Source organism: Strix uralensis, chromosome 4, assembly GCF_047716275.1.
Source record: "Strix uralensis isolate ZFMK-TIS-50842 chromosome 4, bStrUra1, whole genome shotgun sequence".
Lineage (NCBI taxonomy): Eukaryota > Metazoa > Chordata > Aves > Strigiformes > Strigidae > Strix > Strix uralensis.
Window position 1 is genome coordinate 59,309,477 of NC_133975.1, and position 17,296 is coordinate 59,326,772.

General features: G+C 36.3%; 1 protein-coding gene across 2 annotated transcripts in view; it reads left to right on the forward strand.

The window, feature by feature from the left end:
- Positions 1 to 17,296, forward strand: part of SEC24B (SEC24 homolog B, COPII coat complex component) — a 47,895-nt gene that overhangs the window by 5,599 nt on the left and 25,000 nt on the right. Inside the window, exons 2-4 of one of the 2 annotated variants that reach the window (XM_074866907.1) lie at positions 378 to 1,082; positions 7,511 to 7,696; positions 12,855 to 12,959. In XM_074866907.1, coding sequence (XP_074723008.1) covers positions 378 to 1,082; positions 7,511 to 7,696; positions 12,855 to 12,959 — 996 coding nt within the window. The remainder of the gene's footprint in view (positions 1 to 377; positions 1,083 to 7,510; positions 7,697 to 12,854; positions 12,960 to 17,296) is intronic. The other variant, XM_074866908.1, reaches the window with a different exon arrangement.

Consider the following 17,296-nt stretch of genomic DNA (forward strand, 5'->3'; position numbering starts at 1 on the left):
TTTAAGGCATGCTGTTATGTTCAGACACTTAGAAACATCAGTTTGATGCTTACTGTTGCACTATTTGTTTAAATATTAACCTCCTTAAACTCTTAAAAATATTCAAAATACAAATGTGAGGCATACAATCTTGGCATGGAAACCTCTTTCAATAATGGAAGCAATCCATTTTTCTGTTACTTCTCTGCGTGTTTGAAAATTACTTCAAATATTGTATTTTGGATGCATTATGCTTGTTCTCTTTCTGCTGATGGAGATCATCCTCAAGAATAGTGACAGGAAACAAGAAAAAAACCAGTTGTTTGAGTAAGTACAGAGTCCATTGGCACTACTAGCAGATGCACCTTTAACGCATGACATTTTCTTTTTTGTTTCAGGTCCTGTGCAGAGTCGGATGCAGTTACCCTCTGGCTATGGCTCGCATCCCCCAAACTATAGTGCACCCTCAGGACACTATTCCCAAGTGCCCAATAAAGCTGCTGCTTCACACTTGGATAATCAGTATAGAGCCAGTTACTACCCTACCTACTATTCAGCACCAGCACAAAATGTTATGACACCACCTGTGGGTACCAGTGTGTTGAATACACAGGAATCACAGCAGCTGTACAACAAAACTCCTCCCCATACAGGGGGGTCAGCTGAAGGACCCATTCAAGGAGCAATATCATCCACGTCCTACTTGCATACGAGTGCTCAGCAGTCATATTCAGCATTTGGTAATCACTACAGCACTTCTGTCAGCTCTTCAGTTGCATCTCAGGGATTTCCCCTTAATTCTGATCATTACACCATGCCTGTGGTTTCTAGTGCTGTGTATCCTAATGTTTCCTATTCTGCGGCTGCTGGCAGTGTGTATGGGCAGGCATTTACCTCTCAGAGCCTACCTGCTGTTGGACAGTTCAAAGAGACAAATACGTTTTCTAGCCAGAGTACATCAGTACCTCATTCACTTCAACAGCATGTTCCCGTGGGATATAATACAACATTATCAACTGTTTCATCTTCTCAATCTGTTCAAGACAACCTTTGCAGGAATCTCACTGGATCAGTTGCTAAAGTAAACAACCAAATAAATGCAGGTATGGCATTATTTGAAGGACAGTGAATTTCCAGATGTGTCTGGGAAACATCAGAAATCATGTGCTTTTGTTGGTTTGTACTTGTTTGCTATGTGAAGTTCTGTATCGTTATTTTTAATTCTGTCCTTATTCATTCTTGTCCTTATTCATTCATTTGGTTACCACAGTCCTCACAATAGCAGCTAATTGTATCACTTGACATGTTTCTATTGAGATACAGAAGAAAACACTATTTGGGGGATGGTTTCATGTTAGTGGCCTTGGGAGGGTATTTTTTAATGCAGTTTTGAAGGAATGTGTAATTTCTGAAATAAGTCTGTTAATCGGAAAGATACTTCTTTTGTTTCCTTGCTAGAGAATTTTTTTAAAGTCATGATTTAAGATGATACTTTAAATTTGATGTAAGTGAACACACATGCACTCTTCAGAAAGCTCAGAAAAAGTGGAAGCCTACTTGGGTTTGGAGGCAATTGGGGATTTTCGCTAAGCATTTAAATGGGAGTGCAGTTTTGATGGTTTTACCTGATTTTTGTAAGCAACAACTTGATGTTTTTAGTATGGACGTAGCTATAGAGAATGGAGTTGTGAAGGTGCCAGCTGAGGGCAAGTGCACTCAGTCCTCACTAGTAGCTTCAGCTTCTACTTCATGGGAAAACTGAGTACACGTTCATAGTCCAGACAGTACTTGGTAGGAAGAATGAAAGAGATTAGAGACGTGAGAGTGCCTCCGCATTGAAGTATCTTGCTCTCCCTCTAAGAGAGCACTAGCGTGTGCAGGGAAATTCTGGTTTTCTTTCTATACTGGTAATTTTCTGATTTCATGCAGTTTTGACTTGTAAGCTGTGCAAGACTAATGGTTTTCTTTTTCTGTCATGTCAGATATTAGAGAACTGTAGAATGTTTCCTTTTTTATGACAGATATTTCAGATTATAGTTTAACATTGCAATTGTTCTAGGAGTCCTTGTAGCTGAGGTTTTCTAAGACCAAGGACTTATGAAAAAACATGGTTTTGATGATGGTAAAGCTTTGCCTGGGAAAACCAGCTAAGCTTAAATCACACTCATCCGATCCATATCAAGGTTGAATTCAGTTTCAATATTACTTTTTTCCCTCCTTTTTTCTAGGATGTAGAGTGTCATCCTTCAGCTTGGTTTTAGTACTTTGAATATTAGTAGATTTGCATTCTGTCTCTACAAGGTGCTCTGTGCAATTTTCTGTAATATTTCAAAAACATGAAACAAAATATGGTTTCAAGACAAAAATTAGGGAGCTCCTTAAAAAGCTTTGGAAGTTAATACTATTTCACAATTGAGCATAAAAATGAATTCTTTCAAGGCCTAAAAGCTTAAAACTCTGGCCGAAAAAATTGATTCTGTTGAGCGCAGAATCTGCAGCTGGACTTGACAGAATGCAGGTACTATTCCAGAATAGTAAGACTTGCAGTAGTTGTATGAAAATGACTTACTGTTTGTTCAGACTGTTAGTGTTTTATTTATAGAAGTTTTTAATTTAAATGCCTGGTAATCTTATTTCTTTTGGAGGTGTCTTGAAATCCGATTTGTTCATACAATGTTTTTTATAAGGAACAGCTGTTTTAAAGGTGAAACAGTGGAGCTGACCAGACCATGAAGGGCAATATGAGCAGTGGATAGTCTTATTTCTGAACCATTCAGTGTTGTTCTTAAGGGACTGATTGAGTTAATACATGGCCTCAAGAGAAAGTAGTAATATTATGCTTGAATTTCAAAGAGCTGACGATAGAACTGGCTGTGGTAGTGGTGTGTAATAGGTATACACTTTGCAATTACAGAAATAGACACTGATCCACTGTTTCTGTTACATTTGAATAATATTGCAGTACTTGGTTTGTTTGCCCAACTGTAGGCATAATTACTTAAATCACATTCAAACTCTGAGCTTGTAGAGCTGCTGAGGTAAGCATGCCTGGGTGCTTTGTTGCACAGTAGACTGAATTGTGGAACTGATTTATTTGGAGAATAACTATTTTCTCTTCCCTGTGAATCCTGGTTCAACTTCAGCACACACATGATTCTGTATTTACTGACTAGGAAAGAGCAAATAAAGATAACAACCGGTAGCTAGTCTGGAGGAAGACCTGGGTTGTTTTATTATTAAATTCTAAAGACTTAACCATTTTTGAAGTATGGGGCTAAACTGTCTCCAATAATATCTGATTTTTTTTTAAGTCTGAAATTCAACATCTTTGGCTAAAATATATTAAAAACTCAATTGCTACAACACCTGGCTTGTAAAAGATGGAAAATAGTTGTTTGGTCCTGGCATAATTGATTTACTTTCTGGAACACTGATAGGCTTTCTAAGTTCCCCAGTGCAGCCTTACTGTTCTCAGATGGAGTCATTTTATCTATAGTATTCTAATTGTTTGCAGCCTTTAAAAAAAAGGAGTTGGATCTTGAAAATTATTTGCCAGTTCTTGTACATCCTTGGAAAGTGTCTGAGTGCAGCACATAAGGAATTTTCTTAATGATGAATGATTCGTAAGAAGGATTTTTTCTGAATATTTAATCTTCCCTGCTGTTCTCCAGGAAGGAAATGATGATGGAAAGCAGTTGCAGTCTGTTCTGTGCATTTTAGTAAAATTGCTTGAAAAACAATTTAAGATATACTGAAATTCCTAAGTGTGCTTTCTGTGACTGTTCAGGTAATTTTGATACAGTATCCTACTATTAGAGTGCCAGTAAGACAGTTTGCTGTCATTGCTGCTGTGTTGTGAAGAAAGACCCCTTACAATCCTTAAATTATGAATAAGCAAATCTTAGAAAGACTGTCACTCAGGATACTGCTGTCTTAATGTATTTTTCAGTAGCAGTTTTGTGCAGTCAGTGAACACTGCAAGCTCTCAGTGGTGAAAATGAAACATTCTTCATATAGAAGAATGCCATGTTTTTAATAAAATCTGTGTGTTTAAACAGGATTTAGGAAACTTAGGCTTTTCAGAAGTTTGGTGATTTCTGAATTGTTTTCTACTTGAATCAGAAAAGTTCTAAGTGTTGGACTTTCAGTTGGATTTTTAGAGAAACTAGGTTGTGTAGGGCCTTGGAAAGCCCCCAAAATGCTGAATCTATTAAGATCAAACCCCTGAGTTGATGTATGTCAGGGACTAAGGACACAGAATTGCAACAGAATATTTTTCTAAAACTTTGGCAGCCACTCTCTGAAATCACTGAAGTATTTTCAGTGAAGCTTGCTGAGATTTCACCAGAAGAAAAGAAACTTATTTTAAGAGGAATCTTTTGCTGGAAGTTGACTTATTTTGATGAATAGCAGACAGTGAGAGTAATTTTCTTTGCTTTAGGAAGTATAAATAAAGTAGAAGCATGTAATTTGAGATTTTTCTACTTGCTGGTTTAAACTAGTTTCATCTAGCAAAAACGCCCTCTTCTAGTTCTAAATTCTGTATTTCAGCAGAACAGTGTTGGTATAAATCTGCCCAGAAACAGTGTTATGCTATGTAGATAACACACTTTGTATTGTTTAGGCTTTTTCTCTTTCTGGGTCAGTAGCTTTCCTTAATGTTTTTCCAGCTTATTTCAGCTGAAATCAGTGCACTCTGATTTTTCTTGGTGCTTTCCAGTCAGTGTGGATGTCAGCCAGAATGCCCAAATTTTACTGGATTCCTCCCTGGCTCCATGAGGAGAGGGGGATAGAGAGCTCCTTCTGTGGGTATATGGTGTGCGTTTCTTTGCTTCCTGGATCTTGTCTACTGTCCTGTAATCGCAGACGGTCTGCTTGAGCAAGAGACACTTTAATTTCTTTATCTCATGCACATACTTCCCCTTATGTCAGATCAGGATGTAAAGTCCTTGCTGCCCCAGTTCCATGGGAATGTAGGCTGTAATCCTGTAAATCTGCTAATATAGGTATGGCTGGAAAAAGGGGAAGGACTGCAGCTGAGATAAAGTCAGGGAGATAGGATGCTGTTCAAAAACCAAGCTGCAGGGAGATGGTGGTAAATCTCTCAGCAGAAATTGCATGTTGGGGGGCAGGAAATCCAGATCACAGCTGTAGCAACTCAAAAGGGATGGTTCTTGCATCTATTCTGAAAATGTGAGAAAATGCTGTGATGATACACTTTTTAACTACTACCTGAAGGTCTCAGGTTGGAAATTAAATAAAAACTTTTAAGTGATAGTGTATAGGAAAAATGATGAATTACACTGCTAATTTGCACAGCTCTGCAGATTCGTTCTGTAACATACCTTTTAGCTGTAGATCCTTATTGGTACGTGGCTTTTGTAACCAAGTGGTATACTTGGTCATTTTTGGTGAAAGAGATGTTCATGGTTGAAAGGTGAGAAGAGTGGAAGATAAAAAACAGAAAATACTGTGTCGTTGAGATTGTGTTTTGTATTTATTGCAGCCTGACAAAACTCTTGGCTTCTCATGACATCAGCTGGTGGGAATGTTGTATGGCCTGATTGGGCTTGTCCTGGATAAGCTGATGGGGAAACTTGTACTCTAAACTAGTGTTCAGTCCAGCTTTGTCTTGAGCTAAAGTATGCTGTCCTAAACTGATCAGAACATGGTGCAACTTCTTACTGGCCAGAGGAAAAAAAAAATTAAGTGATAGCGTAATTACCTTAACTTTAGATTGTCTCATGTGATGATACGTTACTAATGATATATTTTCAAAGTTTAACTTTCTCCAAGTGTTTCCTTTGGTCTTGGTTACTTACAGCTTTTCAAAACCTTCCAAAGTCACCAAATAAAGTTTTAACATGTAATTTTGCAGGTTGGGTTCTTATAGAAATAAAAAATTATGTTACTTTTTTGCTCAGGGTTTAAAAATGTTTTCTTACAATACATGTAAAGGATCCACGTAACTTTGAAGGATATTTTGAATAACTTTTGTTTGAGAACAGATACTGGTACTTGGCAGGAGTGTATTAAAACTTCAGCTAATCTGGGTGTAAATTGGTTTTGGCTTTGAACATGTGACACTGACATTATAGCATTAAGCATGCTCTACAGCAGTGTAGACTTGAAGTGTGGAAAATACCGTAACCCCATAAACAACTCTCTCTGCTACAAAACCTTGGAGAGCATACTAATGTCACAAAGAACTTCCCTTGTTGTCTTGCATATCTTGCTTGAGGAAGCTGTGTAGCTACCTGAACACGAACATTTCTGCTGACAGGTGCTGATGCTTCCGTGGGGAGTCTGTAGAAGCAGAGGTTATAGCAAATGCATTTCAATAGAAAATGCTGTGTGTATGTACTTGGGAAAATACATATTTTAATTTTGATAACACTTGTGAAAAAAGCCAATGTGTATGCTTAACATTATATATGAAAACCGCATAATAAATAAAAGTTCCATTGCGGTGGTGAAAATGTATGCTGTTAATTTTGATGGTAAATTAGAAAAACAGAAGGATCAGTTTAAGCCATGTCTTCTTCCCCCTCCACAAGAAGCCTCAACTTCCCTATAAAGTCCTTTCAGATATCAACTCCATGATTTAAGGAAAAGTCAGGGACTGTATGAACTACACTGCTGTATGTGCAAAGGAAGCAAAGTTAATATTACATGTGCTTCCTCTAGTGAAGTCTGTAACTTAAGTACTCTACAAATACAAACAGTGAATTTGTTCTTGCTTAATATCTGTGTTTGTTTACTGAGTAGTATTGGTCAAACCAATTCCTTTCTATTCTTATTTTTAACAGCTTGTTCTGTCTGGTTTTTTAGAAAGATGATGAATTTTCTCAACCAAAGAGTGACCCTCTTAAAAGCTAACTTAATTGAAGTTACACTGTCCTTCTCTGATAGGAATTTCAACTGGACTGTGTTAAATCTCTCAAAGCACTAATCTGACTTTTTTAAGCAGATTATATCTAGTCCAGATGTTTAAAACACATCAGAAGTTCTGCAGAATGCTCAGGGTTGATTGAAACAGATTGCTTGGAATATGGGTTTCATAATTGAGTACCAAAATTGCAAAGTGCCAGCCCTGTGACTGAGGCAGAGTACTGGTCTGCTACACAACTGGCTTTCAGGTTTCCTGCCTGTGGGAGGAATATTGAGAGGGAGCTCTCCGACATGGACTGTGTTCCTCTTATATGGGAAGAGGAACCTGTGAAAGCATGGAGTTGTGGGGATGGATCAAAAAGGGATCAATTTAGCTTCTGCTTGGTCTTGATCTTACTACATCATGCTTCCCTTTTTGCTGTTAGTTGTTAGAACAATTTGTTAATTTTAATGGAGTTTTAACATTACAGGTATTTAATTTGAAAACCAACCAACTTTTCCATTTATACTTGTTTGAAGGCATGTCTTTTTGAAGTACTGTATTGTTTTTGTAGTTACTGTGAAATCAAATGTAATTGCTTGCATTGTCTAATCGTCTGTGCAAATACAAAGTGTTCGTGCTTTTCTGCTTTGTTTTCAGGTGGCATTGGTTCTTCACAGCCTGTGCACCCTGTGAGCCAGAGTGTTCTGTTTACCAAACCTGGGGCTGGAACAGCTGTTTCCTCTGCTGTGATCTCCTCTGTAAGGACACCTGCTCCAAGCCTTTCTTCACAGCCACGATCTTCGCCCTCTGTTACACAGTCACCAGAGTTGGCCCTTCAGGAAGGTACTAAAAGGGAATGGGAAGTTACAGTACAGACTTCTGCCCTGTTCCACATGTGCACATGAATTCTGGAAGCTTTACTGCTGCTCTTCTGTGTTTGACTGGAGTACATCTCTTGCATCTCATTAGTCTCCTTTAGTGTTCTCATTTTATAGCACCTTGGTTCTAGCTTCCCATAGCAATTCTGTTTGATTTCCTTTGGCTGTATGTCATCTTTGGCTTGTTTGTCTTGTTGGCAGTCTTAACATGTCTCTTCCTCAAAAAGCCCTTCTTTTAGTTCCCTTATTCTAAAAAGCTGCTCACTAACTTGGAAGAAGGTCTTAAAAGTAGCTTTTGTAATCAGTCTATATTGAAAAATCAGGTGTAAACTAGCAGTTTGCATGAGGAAACAAAGTGTGTTTGAGTATTAAGTTCAAACTGATAGAATTGTTTTCTTATTCCCTAGCTGTAAGCTCCCATTGAAAGCTTCTGCAAGAGTTCTTGTAAAAACTCCTTCCTATTCTGATGTTGGTAGGCTCTTGACAAAGAACTAGGGTCTTGAGCCTTCTTCAGCCATGTGAATTCTGCCCTGATGTTTTGACTTGCCTCTTGACTGTTACCTGTTTCTGTATCTAGTACTCCAAATCTAATTTACTGTGCTGATTTTAATTTTTTTTGGCTGTGTTTTCTCTTGGTAATTTCAGAATTTTACATTCTTATGGAAAAAGAACTCAGTGTGTGAGGTGGAAGTAGGCATTGCTTTTGTCCATAAAAATGTTATATGTCTAATGTTCAAAATAATTCCTAAAAGCATGGTGTGTGACTGTCACGGCATGTTTTTTATTCTTAAATTTCAAAATCCTCCTAACATAAATGTCTAAATTTCCCCATTTCCTCCATCCACTTCTTTTTCTGGTAGAGTGGAGAATGTAAAGTAGTAACTTGTCTGTGAATCAGCTCTGTATATCTTACAGGCAAAAAGATAATTCTTCATTGCTATAAAGTCCTATGTACAGTGTATCTTTTTAAGGAAAATGATAAATCAATTTTTGAAACTGTGCTTGGTTCTTGCACAGTTTTATAGTTGATTTTGGGTAGATTTTGTACTGTAGGTATGCTTGCTGGAAAAAACTGTTGCTTCATCTTCCAAAGAAATTGCATAACCGTGCTTCTAATGAGAAAAAGATTTTAGCTGTTCAACTGCGCTTGCCTTGATGTATAATATGTATGTTCTTGCAGTGATTCCTATAAAATGTGTGAACACTTGGTACGTTAGATACAAATCACTGCGATTGCTGAACTCCTCACTGAATTCAAATACTTCCATATAAGTGAAGGTTAATGCAATATGTAGCTGAATGAACACACTTTAAAACCAACGATACACCTATGTCAGGAATATAAAGATCAGTCATCATGACTTTGCATTGATCTAGCTGTATTTACATTAATAAATAAGAAATCCGTATGCATGTCATTATATGTTGCAATACCTTTTTATCAACAATTAAGCATGATAACTTTATTTGTAGAAATTAACCTACCGAAAAAGTAGAACATGTCTACTGAATATTTGGCTTGTTAGAATTGCAAGTGTGTTTCTCATGCAGAGATTAAATGGTCTGATTTTTTTTTCTTACTATAGAGTAGTGTTGTCTACATGAAAGCATTCTGGAAAACCAGTTTGAATTAATTTTTAAAGGGGATTTCATTGTTTTAGGCTCCTGTGTAGGCATTCCTGTACAGAATTAAAATATTCTAATTGTTTACTTGGCTAAGTTCTAACAGGACAAAAAAACTTAAAATGTTTTAAAACCTGTTTAATCTCACATAAATATCCGTATGAATTTAATGCAGATAAACTAATCTACTTGAAATTGGCATCCTAGAGATGAACTTTGAGTGTCCTGTCTGGATGTTATTTGTAGACTTCCGTAGGTTTTGTGTTGATGAGAGGAGCTGATGAGTAAATGAAAATAATTTAAAGCAAATAGTTTAAGAATGGAGGAGTGTTCACTTTGTAAGAACTACTATTTGTAATATTAAGATCTTAATGCTGTAGTAAATTCATTGAAAATATGAGGGTTGTGGGTAGAGAGTCAGTTAAAGAACTTCAGAATGTATTTTATTTTTGCATGTGCTTATTTCATTTTCATTTTCATTTTTGGTTGGGACGTCCATTATGAAACTTAAGCCACATAAAATGAGTGCTCTTATGTTTTAAAGTTTTTCATGGTATGGGTGATTGTACTTAAAATGCCTAAATAGTTGGTTTATTTCATAGACAAATGAGTTCTTATCCCGGTTTATCCTTTTTGTCCTCCCACCTACATGTCTAGGCATCTGTAAAATACAGCGGAATAAAGCCTTAGAGTGCGACATTACTATTACAGGTACACTGGTAGCAGGGTTTAGAAATTTCCAGTCCAAGAAATTTGTGAGGATTTAAATTACGTGGTTGCATTTTACACCAGACCTATGAAGTAATCTCACTCAAATAATTATTTCAAAATAAGCTTTTGCAGTTATAATAGTGGGAAACTTTAACATTAATAGCAACTCTGTAAAAGATACTAAGCAGAACTGAGTTGTCACAACAGAAATCATGATTAGGCACATGGTGGCACTTGGAACTGTTGTCTTCAGCCACCCACTTGTGCCCTTCAGTTGCTGCTTTCTCCCCTGTGCTGTCCTATGGGTGGCATTGCTGGGCAGTGAACCAGAACAGGAGGCTTTTACACCCGAGAATGACTTTTTAAACTAGGTTCTTTTTCAGCTATATCAGTTCTCAAATTGTTTTGGTGGCTGCACAGTTGTACTAGCACAACACAGGAGTAGCCTAAAGACAGAAATCTGTGGTACTGCTGGCAATGAAAATAAAAAATTATGCAAATTTGTAAGGCTGGTAGGAGTCAAACTAGCCCTCCAGAGGATTCATAGTGACATAGTTCATGATTCCTAAACTTCTGTGTCACTAGCATATTTTTTAATCTCTTTTTCTGTATTCTTTCTGAACTCATGCATCCTTTATATATGTGACCAGTGGCTGGAAAAGGCGGGGAGGGGTTAGCAATAGAAGTTTGTTTGTTTTCCAGAAAACATTCCAGAGACTCCAAAGTAGCATTAGTAGAATGACCCATTCAGTCTTTTTCTCTCGTCTGCCCATGCTTGGAATTTTTGCATTGGCATGCCCTTTTCCTATCTGTGTACATGGTATTTGTTAGAGATCTGTCTTCACACTCACATTGTGCCTATCTTCTTTTACTTTGGCTTTCTGTGTTACGCTTTATCTCTTCTTGTCATCCTGACTTTTTTTCACTTTTACTTGCATGTTAATTATTTTGGTTTTTCTCCTTCACAATAATGCAGTTGTTCTGTCTTATTCTTCGGTAGATCTCCCAGGCCTGAGAAAAGACATAGTCTCCTTGGCTGTAATCTGGTTTTGCACAGAGAATGGTTTTCCTATATCCTCTTTATCAAGTGCATCCAGTAGCCTTCATAAAAGATGGGACTATAAATCACTTGAGTTAGTCCTGTGTTTTAGCAGTATAGAAAACCCAAAGCATTGTACCTCAGTTGCACTTGAGTTGATTTTGCCTTCATGTATTGCCTACTTGTATTGTGGAGAATATATATTGATTGGGGTTGTAGGAGTATTAATGCACTAGGTAAAGTGAAATCATGTCAGTCTCTTCTTGCACTAACCTCTGTGTGAAAGTTCAGCTTCTCAAGAATGTTGTGATATTTTTTTCTCTGTTTTCTTTTTACTTCCACTGTTTCAGTAGATACTCTTTACCTTGATTCTGTTGTTTTTTCTTGAGTGAAATTGAAGAGGTCCTCTTGGGTTCATTTGCTAACCCTTTTTTAAAAAGCTATGAAACTAACAGCATTTTTAGCCCATAGTTAAAGATTGATAAAGTTGATTGAAGTTGTGGATAGGGGGATTATTAATAATCATGATGGTTTCAGATTGTGCATAATATACAGCACTTCTGTAGTGCTTTATAATGTTAAAATAAAGAACACCAATAGTGCCACAGTGCTTCTACAGGGGAAAAAAAAATTCCAAATTCTCGAGTCTGAAAAATTTTGAAGAATTAGGATATTTTCTTGCTATAGCAATCCATTGGATTGCTAAAAGAAAGAGTGGTCACTTGCATGTATTTGGGATGTCTCTGCCTGACTACAAGCACATTTAAAATCCTTGCTAACCCTGCCACGTGACAAGAGAAACTTGAGATTTTTTGGAGGTGCTAAAATTGCATCAATAATGAGTGATGTAGGAGATAAATTATAGGCCATTGCTGCATGCTTTACTCTGTTTTAAGATGGTATATGTATATGTTGCTTTTGTGTATTGTTCACATATGTTTAGAGTAGGTATTGTAAAAAACAAACAAAATGAAACAGCAACAAAGAAAACTACCAAAAAAACCCACTACTAAAAAACCTTATAGATTATGGTTTGGAGGTGATGGTGGTAACAGCTGTTCTGTTGTCACCAGATCTTAAAAGTGGATAGGTGCTTAAATATGGGTCCATGAGCCTGAATTTAGGCACTAATTTAAAAATCAGAGTAACCAAGTTTTTGGGTTTACCTAGCTTAAATTTCATTGATTGTGTTGCTGAGGTATATGTTTGGACTCTCGCATGTTGCAGCAGCAGTATATTTCATTAATTTCCGACAGTGTTCAGAATTCCATTGTGATTTATTCCTGTCTTAAAAGGGGCAGGTGCGCCAAGCAAACATTTAATATTAATGTTTTCATAACACTATTAGAATTTGTCTGGTAAAGACAAATTTATTTCTATATATTAACTTATGAAAGTATTCCAGTGGACAAACTGATATTAAATACGTATATAGAAAGTCTCTGTGTAACTTCCTGATATACACGTGTGTGCACACACACACACATATGTATAAAATTCCCTGCTAACTTCCATGTGCTACTAATACTCTGCTAAACTAGCCCACTAAAAACTGCTTCTGCTGTACTGCTCATATAGTTCATATATGAACTATAGTTCTGGAGACTAGGGTTGTAGATTTAATTTTTTGCATGTTGGGATTTTCTCCAGAATGGCTAATTTCTCTCACTTTTAATGCAATGATTTGTGACTTTTGTTTCTCATCTTTCCTGTCTGTCTGACTCTTATGTTTGTGCTTTCCACTTCACAGGCATGCAGTATGGTGGATATGTTAATAATCAAGCTAGCTCTGCACCAGCTCCCTTGTCATCAAGTTCAGATGATGAGGAAGAGGATGAGGAGGATGAGGAAGCAGGTTGGCTTTAGCTTTACACCAGTATCTTGTTCTCTTCCTACTCAAGTCTTGTTCCGTATTTCCATCCCCTGAAACTTTTTTTTTCCTTCAAGACAAACCGTCACTCTGACTCATCATGTATCAAGTTAACTAGAAATTTCCCAGCTGTTGTTAGTACAGTAAACAAAAAGGAGTTCAGTAGTGGTCAGAAACAGTCTTTTTTTTCTTTTTGTCATATTAATATCAGATGTTTTATGTATCTAACAAGGTAATATTCACAACTTGCAAGACTCCCATAACTTTAAAACCTACTGCAAATGAAAATATTAAACTCTTAACTGAGGATAACCAGCTCTAGAACTTAGACTGATAATTGCTTACATTAAGCAACTAGATGCCAGTTGTATTGTTACATTAAACAGTGTTTATCTTGTTTCTCATTTTACCTATACAGAACTCTTACAGGTAAGGTAGTAAAGTAAATATTGAAAGGTACTGAGTGTGCTTTTTAAGATAATAAATTAATGTGTGCTGCTTTTTTTCTCCTTCTAAGGTATGTGTCTATGGTCAGGCACATAGGTTCAGTTTTAACCTGCTTGCTTTGTAGGGAACCTTAAAAGTTTGTTGTTGGTTTTTTTTTTTAAAGAAGCAATTTGTTCTGATTGACTGAAACGTTACGTTCTTGGTTGCAAGGATTATGTCTATATTTTGTCGGAATGGCCTGGTTTTGTGAGTTTGATGTTTCTCATCACCTTAGTTTCTTGGATGGTAATCTTTTTTCCTCTAACTTAAAGAAAAGTCTTTATAATCTGTATACAAGTGGTAACAGTGTAAAAAGCTTTTTGAGATTGAACATTAGGCTTCTACCCTTGTTGATAGATGGAAGTAATGCCATATACCTTGTGCTGGTGTACTACTCCTATTTGTGTGTGCTAGCTTTGAGTATTTGGGATAGCAGACTTTTGTAACTTTTCCTTTACGATTATAATTCATGTTGTAACCAGGCAGAAAAAAAATTAGTGCCATATAATTCTGAGTTTTATTAAAGTAATTAAATCATAAAGCTAGAATACTGTGAAAATAGTTTAGTGCGCTCTTAATGATAACGGAGCATAACAATGATGACATCCAGGTCATAATTAAGAACAGTGTGATGGGTTCATGTTATCAATTTGAATACTATTGATTCAATTCTTATGTTGAGTTGTTAGTAGAACATTAGAAGAAAATGGTTGCTGCTCTGCTCTTTTTCCAAGGAGGAAGGCATATTCAGCTGAAGACACTTGTGATTGTTCCAGCCAAAGAAGGGCAATATTTGGAGGGTGCAATGGTATCAGTATAAGTGATGTTATTACCCCCACCCCAGTGGAGCACAAGTATTAGGATACTTTGAGTATTCTCTGTAATTCTTGCTATTTCAGATTATTGATTCTGTTTCTTTACTTTATTACCCTTTGTGTGATGACACATTCGATCTTTCAACAGGCTTGAGTATTAGTATTAAATTATGTACAGTGACTCTTGAATAACTCTTTAAATCTAAGGATACTTCCTAATTTTAGATACCTTTTTTCTAATACTATGAGCCTAATTAGACTTTACCAGCCAGAAAACAATTATGCTTTGGGATACGAAGTTTGGGATACGAAGTTTGCTTTGGGTGTTGTGATGCAGCTGCTGTTTGAACTCTGCTTTCTAAAGCGTAGGCTAAAAGAGTCAGGAGAGTGTTTCAGGTTTTATTTCAGGGCTACCTACTGACTTTTCCACAGATAATTATCTTTGCCTAATCCCATGCCAAGGTTTCTGTCAAAGGACATGTGAGATTTTTTTTTTTATCAATCGCAACCATTGTCTCCTTACTTTGTTCCCTAAACCTACCAGAGACAGTTTCCGTACTCCCTAGCTTCTTTCTCTCAAGTTCTGTATTTCACTAAAGCCTGTAGCCTTTGAGCTATCTTTATGTTTCAGTTTATCTTATGCAAAAGAGTGAAAGGGCACCCATACCAAATATATAGGCTACCTGATTAATAAGCATCCTGTTTAATACCCTGTCACCTAGAGTTAATGTAAATCCTAAACAGATTCTGTAGACAGTTTTCTAGCTCAAGCTGTGATGGTAGTGAAAATGATGAAAAGTAGGTGTTGGACATCTGGTTACTTGTGTTTCTATAGCTTCTCAGTTTTCTGTCACTGTCACCAGTTAGATCTCTAACTATGTTGCCACAGAGTTCTTGAGAACTCTGAAAGCAAAAGTTACCTTGGTAATATAATTACTTAACTGTAAAAGCATGTTACAAGTATTACTTTCGTCTAAGCAGTGTTTTCTTTATAAAACATTTTTTCTGTGTTCCTAGTATGTTCTCTGGTCTGGTGCTGAAGTAAACTTTGACAGCTGTTGTAGCTGAATTTAAGCATAGGAAAATTGTTGTTCAATTTTGTGGAAGTTCTTGTGTCTTTTATTGGTGGAGAATCTGTGAGATTTCCATGACATGTGACCAGCTTAGCGTTTGAAGCTAATTTTGGTCTGCAGGAAACTGCAACTCATTTGTACATATCATAATTCTTGTAAACACTGGGACTCTTGACAGTTCTCAAGCTTATGTTGCAAAGTTTGAAAGTTCTTTAGAGGCAAAGACCCTAAGTGAAAGGTCTTCAGTAAGTATATGGGATACTCAGTAATAAGATTCTCACTTTCTAAGTTAGGCTGACCTTGCTTGTGTTTCAAAATATCTGAGATTATACTTTCTGACTAGAACTTTTCTGTGTCTCAGAAATTATGCATAGATTATTGTTTTTTGTAGCAGAAATATTACTAAGTTGCATTATTTTTACTTCCAGCATGCTTTTAAAATATATTCTTTGACACATTTGTCAAATTGGTTTCTCTTAACTTTTCCAGCAGAGCTTGGGAAGTATATAATATTTCTTCTTTGCAATTTACAAATGTGATGATACAATTAATCCTCCTAGTGAAAAGAGCAAACTGATTTTATATGGAATTATATTATAGATGGATATAACTTTATGAATACATTCACTGTAGGGAAAAACTCTGTAAAGAGCGACATAGTGGTTAAAACAGGAGGCTTGAACTAGTGTCTTATATGTTCACAGCTGTGCTTATATACCCTTGGTATTTTTTTGAAATGCAGAACTAACTTCGGGTCAGACAAGAAAAACTTCTTGAAAATTCTTAAATCTTGATCTTGTTGACCTAATAAAAGTATATTTTGGCTTTCTGTAGTAGGACTTACCAAATCTTTAAAAGTTGTGTTTCTGCTCAGGGAACAAAATAATGAATCATGTTTCCTTCAGTTTCTAGGACAGAAAGAAAGATAAAATTTGGTAGCAAAAGGAAATCTTGCATATGTTCTTTTATAAACATCGGGGGGAAAAAGGGGAAATTTGCAGTGAAAAACAATCTGAAAACTAACTGTATGAGTTTCACACTGTTAATATTTAAAATAAAATCTATTAGTGTTATGTTTTTTTGGAATAGTTTTTCTCAGCTGAATGCTTTAAAGGCAAAATGCTCAAAAATAATCTATACAGTCATGATGTTGCCATGGTATTCATGTGTCCCAAATGTCAGTGATGTTATGTTTCCATATGTGCAGGAGTCTCTTTACTTGGAAATCTCAGTTGAAATGAGATCACATCTCAAATGTTCTGCCATTGAAGTTCTCCTTGAAATACTTTCAGCTTCATAATGGGATGTGTGGTCATGGTTGATCCTTCTGAGTAGAACAGTATCAGCGAATCTTTTGAGTCTGTCACAAAAGTTATATGTATAATTGTCTTTTTTGAATTCTTAAATATACTCTTCTGTCACACTTCCTGACTTGGGGTGTTTTAAGGAGCAGATACATCTAATCTCCTTGGCCCTTTTTCTTTGGAAATATATGTGAAATGGCACTGGAAAAAATGTTTTTAAAATATATTTTGTTTGCAGTGATTTACAGTAAGATATTCAAGATATATGCATAGAGTGGACTAAAAATTAATCATTAGGAATCTCTTCAGTACTAATAACTATGCATGTGCCCCTGTACTTTTTTACTTTTGGCTAGTTAACTTTTGTTACTTACTTTTACATAGTTACTTTTTATACAGTTAGTTTTGGTACAGCCAAAAGTAACTGTTTATTCTGATTGAAGCTGAGACATCTTGTCCATGTTCAATGGAAAATAGAAGCTTTACATTGAAAACAAAAGAAGCTCTGAATTACAACAGCACAGGAAGGAGAAAAGAATTAAATACTTGTCAGTTTTGCTTGAAGGTGGGGATGGTGCATAACCTCTCTGAAAACGATGGGAATCTTCTGTTTGCAGTTGTGAAGGAAATCACGATAGAGACTA